Source organism: Diaphorina citri, unplaced genomic scaffold, assembly GCF_000475195.1.
Source record: "Diaphorina citri unplaced genomic scaffold, Diaci psyllid genome assembly version 1.1 scaffold1373, whole genome shotgun sequence".
Lineage (NCBI taxonomy): Eukaryota > Metazoa > Arthropoda > Insecta > Hemiptera > Psyllidae > Diaphorina > Diaphorina citri.
Window position 1 is genome coordinate 9,205 of NW_007378799.1, and position 20,124 is coordinate 29,328.

Here is a 20,124-nt window from a genome sequence, read left to right on the forward strand (position 1 = left end):
GAAGGACATGTTTAGGGGAGTCATGGGTATTATCATGAACATTTCTACTAACTCTCCTCTTTGGTTTGGTGATTTTTTTTTTCAGAGGTCTGATAGAGGGAACTGTAACTGCTAAGGGGAATACAGGATGGGATAAAGCCAGCCATTCCGATAAGATAAAATGCGGGGTTGCGTATACGGTCGCGCTGCGCGCTCCCGGGGGCTTCGCGGGGTTGTGCATGCGGTCGCGCTGCGCGCTCCCGGGGCTTCGCGGGGTTAAGCATAGGATCGCGCTTCGCGCTCCCTTGTTTACGGTCGCGCTGCGCGCTCCCGGGGCTTCGCGGGGTTGTGCATGTGGTCGCGCTTGCGACTCCCTTGTTTACGGTCGCGCTGCGCGCTCCCGGGGCTTCGCGGGGTTGTGCATGTGGTCGCGCTTCGCGCTCCCTTGTTACGTCGCGCTGCGCGCTCCCGGGGCTTCGAGGGGTTGGATATCTCTAACCGTTTGGTGAAAACCGCCAAAAAAAGGTTATTTCCGCCTGTGGGCGGAGCCAAGTGCAACTTTTGCCGAATTTCAGATTTTTCCCTTTACTTACTCATCAAGACCTACCATCCTGCCAAATTTCAAGTTTCTACGACATCGGGAAGTGCCTCAACATTTTGATGAGTGAGTGAGTGAGTGAATGAGTGAGTAAAAAAATTGCGATTTTTGCGCCTCTATATCTCCGGAACTACTTGGTATTAAGAGCTCAAATTTTCAAGGTATGTTTATATACCTTACCTAAATATGTACCCTGAATTTCAAAAGTTTATCTTTAGAGGAATCCGATCTATGAAGGTGAGAAAAACCTGCCGAATCGGTTCGTGTAAAGATACACAGGCGTGCTTACTGGAACTTGGCCTGGCGCACTGCCGTGCGCTCAGATGTGATATTTATGTTGATGGGAGGAATACGTTCATAACGAAAATAACTAGATGCGTACATAGATACCTACCGATCCTGTTTTTATGATAACAAAACAGACGAATATACGTATGGTGGATAGGTAGATTTATGTTAATTTCATGTTGAAATATATTTTTTATTATAATTATCGCTTTTTTTACTTTCTATGTACCTATTATTTTACTGTCTTATTCATAATGTATTGTTTACTCGAATAGAGAAAATGAAGATATCAATAATTTTATATTAGATGACCAATATTGTATGGGAAATTCTCTAAGTACTCGTACGTCAATGTGATTTTGCTAGACGCAGTGATCAAAACGCTATCGTTCTAATCAGGAAGACGTGGGTTCAGACCCCTCTTCTAGGCAGATAATCAAGTAGAGAGCTTTGACCATGAAATAGCTGGTGAAAATTGTAAACCTTATTAAACCACGTGAATCACCTTTTGTATATATCCAAGTTGTATTATTGTTTTATTGCACAAACGTAAGTACAAAATAAAATAGAAATATTTAATGAGAAATTAAAACCGAGTTCTTTTTTCCCCCTTATTAATCTTTGACAGAGGGATATAACTGCTTAGGTCTCATTGTCCCGAAATCGAAGGGAGAAGAAAGACAGGATAGAGAAAAGCTTTTTCAAGCTTAGACTATCCTAGACACAATACATCCCATTTATGGGTTCTATTAACCCAGACAATTGGGCATGCTACGGCACTATTGTAGCAGTTGTTTCATTGCTATTACAAAAGCACAAAATAACAAGATTTGACCCAAACAAACAAAGCTACGGCACTATTGTAGCAATTGTTTCATTGCTACAAAAGCACTAAATAAAAACGGCTGTGAAACACTCATCTTTTGTATGTAGGTATGTACCTAGCACCTACGAAGAAAATAATTATCTGACGTGCTCAGCGCCTCAGCATAATATCAAAAGAAAACATCGCCAGCCTAGTTAGCTTAGTTGGTAGTGCGTCTGCCTTGTAAGCGCTAGGCCGCGGGTTCGATTCCCGCCCATCTTTTGTAGGTACCAATGTACCTAGTACCTACGAAGAAAATAATTATCTGACGTGCTCAGCGCCTCAGCATAATATCAAAAGAAAACAACTTTAAATTGGCCAGTAACTTAAATTCTCGGAAATCAATGCTGTCTTTCTCCTATCCTGTCTTCCTTCCTTCATTACTTCCTTTTTTTTCATCAGCCTAGTTAGCTTGGTTGGTAACGAGTCTGCTTTTTAAGCGCTAGGCTGCGGGTTCGATTCCCGTTCAAGGCGGATTTTATCCTGAAGAAGGACATGTTTAGGGGAGTCATGGGTATTATCATGAACATTTCTACTAACTCTCCTCTTTGGTTTGGTGATTTTTTTTTCAGAGGTCTGATAGAGGGAACTGTAACTGCTAAGGGGAATACAGGATGGGATAAAGCCAGCCATTCCGATAAGATAAAATACGCCCCAAGCGGGAATCGAACCTGCGTCTTTGTTTTCATTAGAACGGTATCCTACATACCTACCTAAAAATCGCATTTTAGACCTTTTTCATAATTTTTAACTATAAAATTATGAAATAGGTAATTTTTAACTATAAAATTACGAAAAAAGTAATTATGGCTATCCATAAAACATTAAATGATAAAATTATGTACAAAAAAATGACCTCTCTGGGATTCGAACCCCCACCCATCACACTTATCAACACAGTAGGGGAGTAAAAATGCACACCTAACCGCTCGGTCACTTCGACACTTTCTTCCAAGACGCACAAAACTTCTTTATTAAATCAACTCGATCGAAAAGTTTGAAATTTTCCCCTAAAAGTCACTTTTTCCTCTCTAGCGGGTCTCCCTTTGGTGCTAAGAAGATGAAACCAAGAAAAGGCACTTCTCGACGAGACCTTTCCGGAGACACCTTAATCATCTTCCCACCATTTGTAGAACGGGCTGTAGGCGTGATTAATTGAAAAAAAAAAAAACAAACAAAGTGGGCTAAGGATCGCGAGTTTTCAGTATTTTTAAGCCTATCAGAAAACCGGCTTAAACAGAATCGTAGAAAGTTCAGGGTTTTGGAGATTTCGCAGTCTATTTTCACGTAGGTACGACAGGAATATCAAATAAACTTGCTAAAGTTTGAAGGGAAGTGGGAAAAAGTTGGAGGTCGAAAATGCCGAGAAAACGATTGAAATTTCTGTTTACGTGTTAATTAGTAGGCCTTGGCCGGCGCCCCTTACTGAACTGCTTGGACTCGCGCGGCCTTCCGGCACGCTTGACTACAGCCAAAGTCCAAAGAATTGACAATTCTCATGATGTTCAAATACTTTACTCATATGAAAGAAGAAAAAAATTACACCGCAAAAAATTTTCAGTTCCGATATGTACTTCTCGGCAGATTAATGCGCATTTTGAACGCGAGCGAAAGAGTGGCCCAACGTGCTAACGGTATACCACTATACGCATGCTGATTCTAGCGCACTTTGTTACTTTCTTTATCCTATACGAAGGAAAGTAATGTAATTGGATTCAAATTTTCGATGGTCAGTTTTTAATGAAAAAAACACGTGTTGTGAGGTCCCGCAGGAGCCTAAAATCCAAAGTTTCAGCCATGGGTCCGTGCGTACTGTGTGCTGTCTCTGTGCGCCTGTCTGGTCTGTAAACTCAAATATCGTCTCGAGGAACGGTAAAGGCTAGAGTGACTGAAATTTGATCACGCGAATCTTCAACAATGTGGACAAGGATGCGGCACACGAAACTCCTGAGTTTAAGACCGCGGTGCAACGGTTGGCGGGCATTTTACCGCTTTTGGCGGTTTTCGGTGTAATTTTAACAATATCTTGGGAACGGTATAAGCTAGCAAGAGACTTGAAATTTGTATGTAGTTCAACAAATGTGGACAAGGATGCAACAACAAAACGTTTGGTTGAGATGGTGCTGCGGCTTGGCGGTATTTGACCGCTTTTGGACAGATTTTCGACCGTTTTTTGGCGGTTTTCAGCTATAGCGACAAAACGGTAAGAGATATTGTAAAAGTTTGGGTAAAAGAAACACTCAAATAAGACATCATTCAATAGGATAAGAAAGTCGGGTCAAAAACCGCCCAGAAAACGGTCAAAAACCGCCCAAAAGCGGTAAATACCGCCAAGCGCAGCAACCATCTCAACCAAACGTTTTGGGTTCCACCCTTGTCACATTTGTGAATACTATATACCAAATTTCAAGTCTCTAGCTCATACCGTTCCCGAGATATTGTAAATTACACTGAAAACCGCCAAAAAGCGGGTAAAATGCCGGCGCAACCGGTGCACCGATCTTAACCAAAAGTTTCGTTTCACATCCTTGTCACATTTTACAGCTGCATAACCAAATTTCAAGTCTCTAGCTCTTACCGTTCTCGAGATATTTTGTTTACAGACAGTACAGACACATAGACAGACAGAAGGACAGACAGAAGGACAGACAGAAGGACAGACAAACACACACACGGACCAATGGCTGAAACTTTGGATTTAGGCTCTAGGGACCTTCAAACTTTTCGCTATCAAATAAGGTATAATATAAAAATTAATATTTCGAAATAAGCTCAAAACTGACGAAAAAGAACAGTCTCAAATATTCAAATGGAAAATGCAAGCAAGTGTTTCTTTGTTGTTTTTTTCAACTATGGGCGAATGACGTCACGTGCAGTGTTGCTCAAAATATTAGCACTCGCCGCGCGGTAAAAAAAAAAAAAATCCCTCGAAAAGCGCGAGTTCAAACACAAATATCTCGGCAAGTACACGACGGATTTTAAAATCGAAAACAGATTTGTGAATGTGATTTTTGACCGCTTCGTTTTATTTCTGTTAGGTTGAATTATTTTTTACATGAGAATCCTCAAAGCGACATGGGGACTGTAGTCTCTTTTTTATGGATTCCAAGTCATGTAGGCATTCGAGAAAACAATTTGGTTGATGAAGCTGCTAGAAATTCAAATGATGCGCCATTATCCACTATCTGTACAGCAGATGATTACAGAGCTGTCTTTAAAAAACTTCAGTTATAAGTCTGGGCTAAGTCGTGGAGAGAAAATCAACTCACGGGACAGAAACTAAAGAAAATTAAATGTGACACTAGAAAGTGAAAATCTTCAACCAGAGACGTTAGAGCGGAGGAGATCGTAGTTTGCCGGTTAAGAATCGGACATTGTTTAACGACACATCAATATTTACTAGAACGCCAAAACCCACCCGCTTCCATTTGTGTAATCAAGTACCCATTACTATAACAAACAAGAGGAACATGGAGGGACTAGCTCCAACTCTGTTTGGTAAACGTCTTTCCTTTGCAAATGAAGTGAAATACCTGGGAGTCAATCTAGACCCCAAGTTGACATGGAATAAACATTTGGAAAGTATAAAACTCAAATGTACTCGGTCACTTATGATGGCTAGAAGGACATTTGGAAAAAGCTGGGGACTAAAGCCTCGCGTTATGAATTACTTGTATCGCGAGGTCATCAGACCCACAGTCACCTACTGCGCTGTAGTATGGTGGCCAAAAACCCATCAAAGACAGGCGAAAGAGCTGCTGGATAAGATCCAGAGGCTGGGCTGTCCATGCATCACCAGTGCTATGAGTAGCACTCCCACACTTGCCATGGAGACACTCCTAGGCCTGACGCCTCTAGACATACACGTCAAGGGGACGGCAAGGACTGTGGCTCACAGACTCAAGTTAAACAACACCTGGATAACCCAACACCATGGGCACTCCATAATCACTACAGCCATCTCTGACCCTCTTTTTGAGATGCGCTCAGATATGATGGCTGTTGAAGAAAACTTTGACAATCCAGTCAATGTTGTCATTGAGACGGCTGGAAACTGGGGGGTTAAAGAAACTCAACTTCTGAAGAAAGGAGCTGTAGTGTGGTACACTGATGGCTCTAAAACAGAAGCTGGATCAGGTGCGGGCATACACTGTGTGAAACCTAGGGTAAACATTAGTCCACCTCTGGGGACATACACAGGAGTATACCAAGCAGAAGTCCTAGCCATCCGCAACTGTGCAGAAGAGAATATCAATATGGGTCTCTCGAAGAGGGAGATCTATATTTTCTCTGACAGCCAGGCTGCGCTGAGGGCAATTGGGAACTTCCAAACAAAATCCAAGATAACTTGGGAATGTCAGCAAAGCCTAAACAACTGTCACAAAACAACAAGGTCTTCCTTGGTTAGGTGCCGGGACATAAGGGCATTGTTGGCAACGAGCAAGCCGATCACCTGGCAAGAATGGGCTCCTCAAGACCATTCATAGGGCCAGAACCAGTGATAGGACTGAGCAACTCTGAAACAAGGACCTTCATCAAGAGCTGGGCCCAAAAGGCACACCAAGATAGATGGGACAAAGTTTCAGGACTCCGACACAGCAAACTCATGATGTTAGGGGCAAACAAGGACCTCACCATGAACATTCTCTCCCTAAACCGGAAGAATACCCGCTTAGTCACCAGCCTGATTACCGGGCATTGTGGACTAAGGAAACACCTACAAACAATGGGCCTATACCAGGGTCAAGTTGTATGTAGTTTATGCGGGGAGTGCAAGGAGACAGCTACTCATGTCATCTTCGAATGCAACTCCCTAACAATATGGAGACTTACTGTAGGGTTAGCCAACCCCCAGCAAGATATCCATAGACACAACCTAACTAAAAAGCTCCTGAAGATCGCTCGGATCTTCGAGCTTAGCTAGGAAACAGTTTAACCCCACACACAAAAAGCCCAAACTGAGGCTTAGGTGTAGGGGCTGGTCAGCCTCAAAGGACGGGTTGAGCTTCTACGAATCTACCCATTACTTTAAAACATTGGTTAGATGGCTAAATGCCTAAATGCCTTGGCTAAATGCCGTGAGAAGGAAATTTAAGTTTGGTTCTTGTTTGAAGACTATTCTAAAGGATGACGAGCCTTGTATTTTTTGGGGGGATCTCATAACTTTTTGCAGAAACTTACCATAATATGACGTATGAGCGTAGCGCAACAAAGTACAAAGGCAATAGGCATAGTAACATCGTTTGGTAAGGTTTGGTGAGTTTGGGTTATTTCTGAGTGAAAAACACCATAGTAATATCTTTGGGGGTAAGTTTTAGTAAGTTCGGGTCGTTTCCGAGTGAGAAAATACCATAATAACATCATTATGTAAGTTTTAGTAAGTTCGGGTCATTCCCGAGTTAAAAGACCATAATAACATTATTGAGTAAGATTTGGTAAGTTCCGATAATTACCGAGTGAAAATGCCATAGTAACATCATTGGGTAAGTTTTAGTAAGTTCCGACCATTTCCGAGTGAAAATGCCGTAATAACATCATTGGGTAAGTTTTGGTAAGTTCCGATCATTTCCGAGTGAAAAATTAAATAATAACATCATTGGGTAAGTTTTGGTAAGTTCCGACCATTTCCGAGTGAAAATGCCGTAATAACATCATTGGGTAAGTTTTGGTAAGCTCCGAACATTTTCGAGTGAAAAATTAAATAATAATAATAATAGTAGTGCTTATTTATACTGCTCGCATAGGACTGAAAAGTCCCTTTACTCCAGCAGTAGGCTACCACTATTATTGTGGTCAAATTCTCAAATTATATTGAGGATAAAATTCCATACCTCGGCTGGGATTGAACCCACGCCCTCCTGTTTACCAGTCGAGCGCCTTGACCACTACACCACCGAGGGGATTACATCATTGGGTAAGTTTTGGTAAATTCTGATCATTTCCGAGTGAAATACATCATAGTAAGGTAACATAATTGGTTAACTTTCATGTAGCTGGTCCTAACCAACTTTGGATATTATGTATCACCTCATAAGGTAAAACCCGGCAATTTCGAAGAAAAACAGAAAAGGCCAAATACGCCCTTTATCACTGTCCTCAGTTGTCTATTGAAATCAGAAATGATATCTCTTCAGTTTTAATGTTTCGTTAGGGTAATACATAAATTTGAAATTTCCCAGACTTGAAAGAGTTGATAATGTTGATATATTTCATTTCCTTGTATACCGTTTGATAAACTGGTAATATTGTGGGTTGGGTAGGATGTTCTACCCATTATGGAGTATCTATGTTATACTTTCAGTGTTAGAACTGCGGCATTCCGCGGGTAATACTTGTAAATCCCGCAAAATCCCACGCGGAATTGGTCACATCCCGCGTGAGATCCCGCGGGATTCAAAAGCCTGCGGGATTGCTATCCCTACACACGTAGCACTGGTCCTAAGGCCTAACCAACTTTTTATCACCTTATCAAAATCATTTTTCATATTTTTATTTTGGGATTGCTACCCCTACACACGTAGCATTGGTCCTAAGGCCTAACCAACTTTTAAAACTATCACCTTATCAGTTAAAAACCAACATTATGAGAAGAAAATCAGTCTTTAATCAAATTTAAGGCCGAAGGGGCCCTTTGGGGCCAAAAATGAGCCATCAACCATCAAAATCGGTCCAGTGGTTTAGGCTGTAGAGCGGTCAACGTCAAAGAAGAAGCGGAAGGCAAAGCAGCAGAAAATGATGAAAAATTTGACGTTTTTCAAAGTAAAATATCTCCGGCTAAACTTAACCGATTTTGATGACATTTTTTTTCAACTTGGTAAAATGATGAAAATTTTGACGTTTTTCAAAGTCAAATATCTCCGGCTAAACTTAACCGATTTTGTTGATTTTTTTTTAACTTGGTCTACTTTCATGCCCCAACACACACACGCAATCCGTTTTCTTCCATCATATGTAGTTGTTCCTCTACAATTACCTGAAAACGGCTACTTCCCCTGTCGCGTATAATATCTCTAGTAGCGCGGTCAACCTTTCTTGACTTGGCGGGGCGGAGCGCTACCGCGCTCCTTAATATTGAAAACAGCCCTCTTGTAGTCGCGACGTGTAAATTTCGTCAATTTTAATCCTTTTTTCCGGAAAAAAAAACAGGACATGATAATAATGTCATCTTCTTCATCTTCCTCTAATAATTGCACTATCAATCGTTTTTTAGCACTACTTAAAAAATCCGACATACTGTTCGTATCACAATCAAAACAAAACTGTCGTTCGACTCGGTCACGATCACGATGATTGGAATGCTGCCTCTATGGCGCGACCAGGCAGCTCGGTCGTACGACCCTGTCGCTATGATTGGAACACCACCTTTAGTGGTCAGGGTGGTGGTTGTCGCTATTGGTGGTTGCCGCTATATATCGCATACGCGATGAGGCCAAAGAGGCCGCAAATGAAAAAACAAAACATACATTTGTACCAACACAAACTGCAACAGAGACAACACGATTCGCAAGTGTCGCCACCCTCCAGGTAGCACCATTTGAGACAGAATTCCGCGGCAGAATCCGTACAGTCGTCACGACACAAGCACATGTTCTTGCAGTTCTCGAAATCATCCTCGTCACACATCGGGTAGTCCCGGACAAAAATATCTGTTGTAGACATGGTTGCTGTTCTTGTTTGGTTTTTTGGCTTTGGTTTTCTCGATTAGGCGCTTTTACACTGTGCTTCTTGCAGTTTCAACGACTGACGGTTTCAATTTGTTGCTACGGGAGAATTGACCCAAGACGCTAAAAATTTTCTTGATTCCAAAGGAGTTGATTTTGTTTATGTAGGAACTATCGGTAGATCCAGTTGGATTTTGTAACCAGAGAACTAACTGCAGAAGTTTTGGGATGTGTTGTTATTGCCAAAGAAGTGACCAGGGTATCTATATAGTACTGAATTTTTTTTTTTTTTTTTTTTTTTTTAAAAAAAACGCTTTATTTATAGTGGCAGGATTCTCCTAACGGAGCTCTTCCACCCAACCACTAATTTTATTAGAAAAAAAAAAGGATAATAATAATACAAATTAAATACAAAACCAAGTTTAAGTAAGGGAAAAAAAAAATAAAAAAATAAAAATAAATGTGATGAAAATTAAATTAAATGTTTTTTAGATATTTGACAAGGGAAACCTTGAACCTACCAAGACTCTGTGATTCTCGTATGCCACTTGGAAGAGAATTCCACAGTTTGACAACAGATACATGGTAAGAATTACCAAATACCTGAGTTCTGTGTCTAGGAATTTCCAGGAGACCCAGGGATGCAAGCCTTCTGGCCCGCATATATCTCCAAGTCTCCTGGAAATATTGAGGCCCCTGTGATTTCAGTATATTGAATAACAGTAACAGCATGTGTAGGCTTTGCCGAGTATCCAGCCTCATCCAATCCAACCCGAGGTAATGTTCGGATACTCGGTCAAATTTTCTTAGGTTACAAACATACCTAACACATGAGTTCTGCGCTCTCTGAAGGGATTGTAGTAATTCAACCTTCAGATTTGGAGAATAAACAACATCACAGTAATCAATTAAGGGTAGAACTAAGGCCTCAATCAATCTCTTCTTTAATTCCTTGGGAAATACTTTCCTAAATCTACTTAGGTTGTGAAGAGAATAGTATACTCTCTTCCTTACCTCACCCACATGACACTCCCACGACAGCTTATTGTCGATGTATACCCCTAGGTTTTTAGTATTTGAAACCAGGGGTATTGCAACACCATCTAAAATGATGGGTGGGAGGTCTGCTGTATCCAGAGAGTTAATGGCGGACCTCGGACCAAAAGCCATTGCCTTAGTTTTGAGAGGATTAGGTTGAAGAAAAATGCTTTTGGTCCATTCGTGAAAACGACTGAGCTCGTTGTTAAGCTCACGAATTGTGTCCGCCATTTCCTCCGGCGTACAGTGAGTGTAGATTTGGATATCGTCCGCATAGACATGATATTTGCAATGATGGAATACTCTTTGCAAGCTGCTAATGTAGATTGCAAAGAGGAGAGGTCCAGCCACTGACCCCTGAGGGACACCTGCATTGATTTCTTTCCACTCTGAGTACTTCCCATCATGCAATATCCTTTGCCTACGTCCTCGTAGGTATGAGCTTACCCAAGACAGTGCAATCTCGGATAATCCCACACCTTTTAGAGTTACGAGGAGTATGTCAAAGTCTACGGAATCAAAGGCTTTGCTCATGTCAAGCAGGACCAGGAAAGTTACCTTGCCTGCATCAAGTGACAGACGAATATCATCTGTCACTTTGACAAGAGCAGTGGCTGTACTATGTCGCCTTCGAAAACCGGACTGGAAAGGATCTAAAACGTTCTGACTTTCAGCAAAATCAATGATTTGCGAAATGGCCAGCTTTTCCAGAGCTTTTGACAATATTGGCAACAATGAAATGGGTCTGTAGTCATTGCAGGATGATGGACTACTGACTTTCTGCAATGGAACTACATTTGCGGACTTCCATTCAGCAGGGAACACACCAGTGGACAATGATGTATTAAAGATATGGGTGAGAGCTGGCAGGACATAAGGCAGCACTATCCTTACCATTGTCCCATCCATTCCATCACATCCACCAGCTTTGGATTTGATAGAGAGAATGGCCCTGTTTACGTCAGCCTCCGACACCTTTTTCTGCTCAGGAAATTAAAAATTTATGACTGTTATTGGCCATAATTATAATATCACATAAAAAACACCCTCTTTGGAGTTTGGTCAATGGAATTCGGTGATTCATCGCCCTAAATTCAATATGTTGTTGTTCTAGAAAACAATAGTTGGTCATAACTCATAAATGAAGAAACATTGGCTAAACTATGATATAAAGGCAAAATCCATCAAAGGAACCGCATTTCCCATGTATTTCTTATGGAGGGTACAAATGTACCTATCTGTTGAACAATGAGGTATTTATGGGATTTTTGATCCTGACAAGTACCCATTGGGCCTAAACCAATAACAAGCGGGGCCCGTCCCTCCGGGAATTTTTCGATATTGGTTAAAGAAAATCAGTATTTATGTACCTACCTATGTTATTTAATATTCAGTTTATTATTATTCTTGATTTGATTTTTTGATTTTACTTTCATGTAATGATTTAAAATCAAGACTAGAGCCCGTTCTCCCTTGATTTCCAATAAATTGTTTAAGTCACCCATCCATTTATTGGCCTTCCTCGGCGTAGCTTAACATAGGTAACGCTAAAACCGGTCTTAAATGATCGACTGAAGTGTTATCTAAAACTTTCTCGCTTTGAGTTCATAGGTCGTCGCGACAAATTTCAAGATCAGAGCTCATTTGTGTGAGAAAATGTGAAAAAATATCCCACAATTACTCAATTAACTTTAAGTCACCCATCCATTTATTGGTCTCGCTCGGCGTAGCTTAACATAGGTGACGCTAAAACCGGTCTTAAATCCTTAAATGATCGACTGAAGTGTTATCTAAAGCTTTCTCGCTTTGAGTTCATAGGTCGTCGCGACAAATTTCGAGATCAGAGCTCATTTGTGTGAGAAAATGAGAAAAAAAAAATCCCACAATTAGTCAATTAACTTTAAGTCACCCATCCATTTATTGGTCTCGCTCGGCGTAGCTTAACATAGGTGACGCTAAAACCGGTCTTAAAATAACGACTGAAGTGTTATCTAAAACTTTCTCGCTTTGAGTTCATAGGTCGTCGCGACAAATTTCAAGATCAGAGCTCATTTGTGTGAGAAAATGAGAAAAAAAAAATCCCACAATTAGTCAATTAACTTTAAGTCAATTAGGTACATAAATACTGATTTTCTTTAACCAAGATCGAAAAATTCCCGGAGGGACGGGCCCCGCTTGTTTATACCTTTCCAAGTTGAATACATTATTTTTATTATTTTGCCATGTTTTTAATAGTTTTCTTTTTAACTCAGAAGAAGAAGAAGAAAAGTGTTTCACCGCTGTTTTTAATTCGTATAGTAATGAAACAACTGCTACATTAGACGTTCAATTTTATTTCAGGGAAATCTAGCCTGGATAACAGAATAGGCTGAAAGAAAGGGAGGGGGGGGGAGGAAAAGGAGGGAGGAAGAAAACGATAAAGAAGGAGATTTTGGGAAAGATATTAGGAAAGGAAAAAGAAGGGGAAAGAATGGGAAGGGAGAGACGAACGAATGGAAAGGAAAAACAGGACGAAAATGAAAGAAAGGAGAGATAGAAGAAAAGGAGAAAAGAGGTGGAAAAAAGAATAGAAAGGAGGAGATAGTAGGAGGGAAGGAGAGGGAAGAAGAAGGAATGCAATAGGAGGGAGAAGGAAGCTTAGATTGAAATAAAATTAAATTTCGTTATAATTTCCAGCTGTGTTGACTGGAAGGATATTTATTTTAATTTCATTTTCACTAAACAGGATGTTCTCTCTCTCTCTCTCTCTCTCTCTCTCTCTCTCTCTCTCTCTCTCTCCCCTTCCTCCTAATGGCCTATTTCTCTTCCTCTCTCTCCTCTCCCTCCCTCGTTCTCTCTCCTTCTCTTCCTTTCTCTCTCTCTCTCTCTCTCTCTCTCTCTCTCTTTGACCTCTACGTTTTACGCTTCCTGTCTTTATGTTATTTAATATCTATCATCCCATTGTTTACCTCTATTCCTCTTCTTCTTCTTCTTCTTCTTCTTCTCTTCTTCTTCTTCTTCTTCTTCTTCTTCTTCTTCTTCTTCTCTCCCGTTTCCTCTCCCTCTGTCTCTTCTCTTCTCTCTCTCTTCTCTCTCTTTCCTATTTTTCTTTTATTATTATTTCCCCTCTTCCTTTTCTTCTCCTCTCTTCTTCTCCTCCTCCTTCCTCTCTCCTCCTCCTCCTCCTCCTCCTCCTCCTTCTTCTTCTCTCTTAGAATCCTTATTTATTCTTCGTATGACGTAATGTTTTAATATTCCTGCTACTATAACATGAATGTTTTTTAATTTTTCGCGTTTTGGCATTTTACAAGTTCTGAAACAAAGAGAGAGAAGAAGAGAGAATGAGAGAGAGAGAGAAGAGAGAGAGAGAGAGAGAAGAGAAGAGAGAGAGGAGAGAGAGAGAGGAGAGAGAGAGAGAGAGAGATACACTTTGAAATAATCCAAGAACCAGAGTGTAGGAGGAATGAAGATGAGAGAAGTTGAAGGGTGGAGGTAAGAATTAGAGAGAGAGGAAGAGTAAGAAGGTGGAGGAAAGTAGATGGGAAATAAAGACGGAGGTATAATAAGAGTACTTAGAGTATAACCTACATAGAAAGATAGAGAAATGGATGAAAGGGGTAGAAGAGAGAGAGAGAGAGAGAGAGAGAGAGAAGGCACGGAAGAATTATGTTTCTGCTCATGCATAAATTTAGATTTTATTTCATTTTCACACATCGACACATCTTGCGAGAGAGAGAGAGAGAGAGAGAGAGAGAGAGAGAGAGAGAGAGAGAGAGCGTGTGTGTTATGCTTTCTTTATCCTTACACTGCGAAAAATTCCCTTGAATTCCTCTAAGGATTTCAAGGAATATGCATCCACAAGGAAAATCCTTACAGGACTTCAAGGAATATGCATCCACTAATTTTGAATGTACATATGTAGGCGAGATTAGTATCTTGGGCATATATCGAGAAGCCTCAATATCTTGAGCATATATCGAGAAGCTTCAATATCTTGAGCATAATATCGAGAAGCTTCAATATCTTGAGCACATATCGAGAAGCCTCAATATCTTGAGCATATATCGAGAAGCCTCAATATCTTGAGCACATATCGAGAAGCTTCAATATCTTGAGCATATATAGAGAAGCTTCAATATCTTGAGCATATATCGAGAAGCTTCAATATCTTGAGCACATATCGAGAAGCTTCAATATCTTGAGCATATATAGAGAAGCTTCAATATCTTGAGCACATATCGAGAAGCTTCAATATCTTGGGCAATGGGCATATATCGAGACACCCAGATATGGTATACTGCTAAGTGGAAAGTTAAGGGGAGTAGGGGAAGAGGTAGAAAAAGGAAATCATGGATGCAAAATCCCCCAAAAATCAGTTTTTAGTCCGTCCTTCCTTTATTATTACAATAGTAACAAAAAGGTATAAGGGACGGACTATTGTATTCGCTTCGGTGTCTGTCAGTCTCCTTTTTTCTTCTTCTTCTTCCCCTCCTCCTCCTTCTTCTTCTTCTTCCCCTCCTCCTTCTTCTTCTTCCCCTCCTCCTTCTCTCCACCACTTTTCGTTTTCTGAGAATGTTTTCATTCGATCAGATATGGGAAACAGATAAGAAGTAGGATTACGTATTCAAAATGAGTTGCTCCAATTTTTTTTTCCTTTTTTCTTCTTCTTCTTCCCCTCCTCCTCCTTCTTCTTCTTCTTCCCCTCCTCCTTCTTCTTCTTCTTCTTCTTCCCCACCCTCCTAATCCCTACCTCCTAGGTACAAGTTTTTTTTTCCACAATAGGTATATCTACCTAATTAGGTTATTTATGTGTAGTGTGTAGTTTCAAATTACCAATTATGTAGGTACCTATAATAAAAATTATTCCTAATGGAATTATGTACTCCACAAATAATTTAGTATTCCCCCTGTGGTTTTTTGCTTTTTTTTCCACAGCTAATTAAATACAATGCAATTTCTCTCTCTCTCTCTCTCTCCCTTCCTCTCTCTCTCTCCCTTCCTCTCTCTCTCTCTCCTCCCTCTCTCTCTTCATTCCTCTATTTCTCCCTCTCCTCTCTTCTCCCTCTCTCTCTCTCTCTCTCTCCCTCTCCTCTCTTCTCCCTCTCCCTCTCTCTCCCTCTCCCTCCCTCTCTCCCTCTCTCTCTCCCTCTCTCTCTCTCCCTCTCCCTCTCCCTCTCTGGTTTTATTCAGCGCTGTGACCATTCTGTAATTAAATTTGTGGAAAAAAGCTGTTATTTCGTTTGTAATAATTTGGAATGCTTCCCTTTTTGCTGAATTTTCGCCATTATCTCCCATTAAAAATGGTTTCTTGTGTGTGGTTGTCGCACACTGGTGGTCAAACTCTGGAACTCCTTCAGAAAAGGGGCCCCTCAATGGCCCCAAAAATCTTTATCTTGGCCCCTAAGGAATAAATTAATGTTTTTTGTATGTTGAATATTATTTTGTGCAAAATTTAATCAAAATTGGACGGACAAATTTGGAATGCTTCCCTTTTTGCTGAATTTTCGCCATCATCTGCCATTAAAAATGGTTTCTTGTGTGTGGTTGTCGCACACTAGTGGTCAAACTCTGGAACTCCTTCAGAAAAGGGGCCCCTCAATGGCCCCAAAAGTCTTTATCTTGGCCCCTAAGGAATAAATTAATGTTTTTTGTATGTTGAATATTATTTTGTGCAAAATTTAATCAAAATTGGACGGACATCTATCTTGTAAGTCCTAGGTCGCGGGTTCAATTCCTGCCCTGGGCAAATTTTATTTTAAGCAGATAAGGTTCGTTCTCGGAACAGCTGGCTTTCTCCTATTCTGTCCTTCTTTTCTCCTAACTTTCGGGACGATTAAGACCGTATAGGAATTACAGCTCCCTCTATCAAACCTCTTTAAAAAAAAATCCTTTTTGAAATGACACAATTCCTCTTTGTTTAATTTCTGTTCATTTCCATCTTTCCTTCTCCAAAATCTTCATTTCCATCTTTCCTATTCCTATTCCTAAACAGTTGACAAGGGGATAATGGGAGTCCAGTTTCTGTCAGTTTCCATTTCAACAAAGAGAGGAACTTCTATTATCTTGACTTCCGATAAGGGGAGCTTATGTCTGATTTTGACCGCTTTGGTCTCAATTCACCACATTTCAAAGGACTTTGGGAATGATTGACATAATACAGGGTGTTTCTAAAGTCTCCTTCCTCCTCCTTAACTTTTGAGCGACCAGTTAAGCAATTTTGCAAGTTATTATCCCCATCCGGACCGGACAACGACAATTGCGTACTGCAGTCTAGATGTGAACTCCACCGTACAGATGCTACCACACTAGAAGAGGGGAAACTCCGAAAGAAATATACCTACAGCTATATTGTAGAAGGTCTTCAACATAATATGAACTCAAAACGGCTACAGACTTCACCAGAGCATTCACTGAATTTACGAACAGAATGGATTCTAAACGGGTACAGGATTCACCGCAAAGAACACACTGACACACAATGGACTCTAAACGGAAACGGCTTCACATCTTCACAATTCACCGCCACCCGTCACCGCCATTAACAAAGGATTAATCATGCAAATAGACTTGAGGATGCAGGATAGACTTTGGCTACAAGGATGAAGGATTGTTCAAATAAAGGACCAGTAGTCTCAAATAGGAGTAACCAGTGGCGTAGTCTTCATGAAAGTTAGGGGAGCATACCTTCCTCTCTGCTGTTTTCCCTCTTACTTACCACTTACCGAAAACAGTCTATGATTATTCAACCTGCATTCTAAAACCACAAAACTGAGAAAAAAGACTAGGGTGCCGGAAGCCCGTCAATCGAGTACCTGTGGGTTCCGAAACTCTAATACGAAACTCCTATATCAGAATTCGACACTTTAATATAGCATTCCAATACCCTAAAATATGGGGGAGGGGGGTTAGGACAGGAACAATAGAATAGAATAGGTATACCTTTTTTTTTCCTTTAAAGCGCTTTAACTCTACGGGCAGTAGGTCGTTCGCGCTAGGTATACCTTGTTTATCCTGCTGGGATAGGTGCCTTCCCTGTGATCTTCCCAAAAGATCTCCTAAAAATTGTGGCCACTAACTTTTTCTCAATGCAGCAGATCGGCATACTGTACCTTGTATATAAAAATATACGTGTTTTTATATAGCTTCCCCTCTTGAAAATATCACCCCACACCACTGAAGTCAAATAAGACAGAGAGCTTAAATAGGGGAAATACCTAGTGGGCCTCTCTAATGGACTTTTCTAAATATAAAAATTCCCATTTTACCTGCCTAAATAATTTGTTTATTTCAAGCAACTCTAGGGTCTAAAAGTAGCCTTATTATCGTAAAACGCAGTGTAAATATCTTGTAACCCCCAAAACAAGAAAAAATGTTAAATATATCGATATATCGGCGATATATCGATATATCGGCGATATATCGATATATTTCCCCCGATATATCGATATCGATATATTTGAGGGGCCGATATATCGATTTATCGATATATTTGTAACTCATTTACATCCCTAGTGTACTGCAGTCTAGATGTGAAATCCACCGTACAGATGCTACCACACTAGAAGAGGGGAAACTCCGAAAGAAATATACCTACAGCTCTATTGTAGAAGGTCTTCAACATAATATGAACTCAAAACGGCTACAGACTTCACCAGAGCATTCACTGAATTTACGAACAGAATGGATTGAAAGATAGAGAGAGAAGCGATAGGAGAGAAAAAGGAAAGAAGGATGGAGAGAGAGAGAGAGAGAGAGAGGGAGGGAGGGCAGAGATAGAGAGAGAAAAAGGGAAGAGAACAAGAGGGAGGGAGAGAATAATGAGAAAAGGGAGAGAGAGAGAGAGAGAGAGAGAGAGAGAGAGAGAGAGAGAGAGAGAGGAGAAAATAAAGGGAGGAAAATAGATAAAACGAGGAAAAGAGAGATAGAAAAAAGAGAGGGAGAGGGAGAGAAGAAGAGAGAGAGAGAGGGAGAGAAGAAGAGAGAGAGAGATAGTGCCTATCTGCTAGCTTATATTTTCATCGTGTCACTTGCAGGAAAATGTAAATAGTTTTTACATGTTATTTTATTATTATTATTATTATTATTATTATTATTATTATTATTATTATTATAACAGTTGACAAGGGGATAATGGGAGTCCAGTTTCTGTCAGTTTCCATTTCAACAAAGAGAGGAACTTCTATTATCATGTTTTAATTTTCCTGCTATAACATGAATGTTTTTAATTTTTCGCCTTTTGGCATTTTACAAGTTCTGAAACAAAGAGAGAGAGAAGGAGAGGAATGAGAGAGAGAGAGAGAGAGAGAGAGAGAGAGAGAGAGAGAGAGAGAGAGAGAGAGAGAGAGAGAGAGAGAGAGACACTTTAAATATCCAAGAACCAGAGTGTGAGAGAAATGAAAGAAAAGTTGAAGGGAAAGAAAGAGGAAGAGAGAGAGAGAGAAGAATAGAAGGAGGAGGAAAGAGATGGAGAAAGAAAGACGGAGGTATAATAGGAGTACTTAGGTATACCTACATAGAAAGATAGAGAAATGGATGAAATGGGTAGAAGAGAGAGAGAGAGAGAGAGAGAGAGAGAAGGCACGGAAGTATTATGTTTCTGCTCATGCATAAATTTAGATTTTATTTCATTTTCACTGTCCATGCTGGAGTAAACCTACTTAATGTAACGACCATCGCAACAAATGATCTCTCACGAATGTGTAAGGACTACTTAAAATCACCACATTTCATATTGATTCTAAAGGGCGGTGCCCTTAAAAGTCTAAAATGTTCATAAGTGTTTTGGGTATGTATGTAGGTATGTATGAATGTGAGGTAAAATCATAAATATGATGTACTTATAATTTGTATACAGTGATTATTATATTATCGATTTATATCGATACAAACTCCCCACTTCGTATCTTTTGTAAGGGCGCTGCCTGTCGTTTGTAAGGGATTTATATGTAATATTGCCCATTCCCTTCCTTTTTCGTTCAATTTATCAGCTTTATGCTTTATCCCATCTTACCTCCCTATGTATCTTCAATTTAAAAAAAAATCTTGTTTCTTTACTTTATCTTTTATCCCTTCCTTTCGTCAGTTTGAACTTTATCCCACTTGTTCTCTCTACATCTCTCTCTCTCCCCTCTTTCTCTATCTCTCTCTCCCCTCTCTCTCTCTCTCCCTCTACCTCCCCATCAGTGGAGGGGCGTGAGATTTTAATCAGGAAGCTCTAAAGAAGCCCAATACTGTGAACCAGGGCCGTATCGAGCTTCATTTTTCAGCCAGTCTAGTTAGCTTGGATGGTAGAGCGTCTGCCTTGTAAGCGCTAGGCCCCGGGTTCGATTCCCGTCCGGGGCGGATTTTATCCTGAAGGGATAATGTTCGTTCTCGGAACGGCTGGCTTTCTTCTATTCAGTCTTCCTTCTCTCTTCGATTCCAGGACGATAAGACCTTGGCAGTTACAGTTCCCTCTTATCAAACCTCTTTAAAAATATAGTTAAAAAAAAAGACCTTCATTTTTCTTCTATACCTACCTACTGTAGGCCAGACTTTGAAAAAGTCTCACAGTTTGGTGCGGTCCGGTAAACATTATTCCCCCTTTCTTTTTTCTTTCTTTTTTTTAACTTCTTATTCTGTGATTTCCTAGCTGAACTTCATACCACACCACTGTTCTCCAATCCTCTATCTCTCTCTCTCTCTCTCTCTCTCTCTCTCTCTCTCTCTCTCTCTTT

General features: G+C 40.4%; 1 protein-coding gene across 1 annotated transcript; it reads left to right on the forward strand.

Moving 5' to 3' along the window:
- The first annotated feature begins 5,200 nt into the window (after nt 1-5,200).
- LOC103515572 lies at nt 5,201-6,654 on the forward strand. The gene is made up of 2 exons (XM_008480512.1): nt 5,201-6,043; nt 6,139-6,654. Exons 1-2 carry the CDS (start codon nt 5,201-5,203, stop codon nt 6,652-6,654), a joined length of 1,359 nt encoding a protein of 452 aa, XP_008478734.1.
- Nucleotides 6,655-20,124: the final 13,470 nt, after the last annotated feature.

Bases quoted from the DNA above. Each gene is read 5' to 3' on its own strand.
- LOC103515572 (XM_008480512.1), top strand. From the start codon at position 5,201: ATGGAGGGACTAGCTCCAACTCTGTTTGGTAAACGTCTTTCCTTTGCA. The intron at 6,044-6,138 runs GCAATTGGGAAC...TTCCTTGGTTAG, and splicing joins ACAGCCAGGCTGCGCTGAGG to GTGCCGGGACATAAGGGCAT.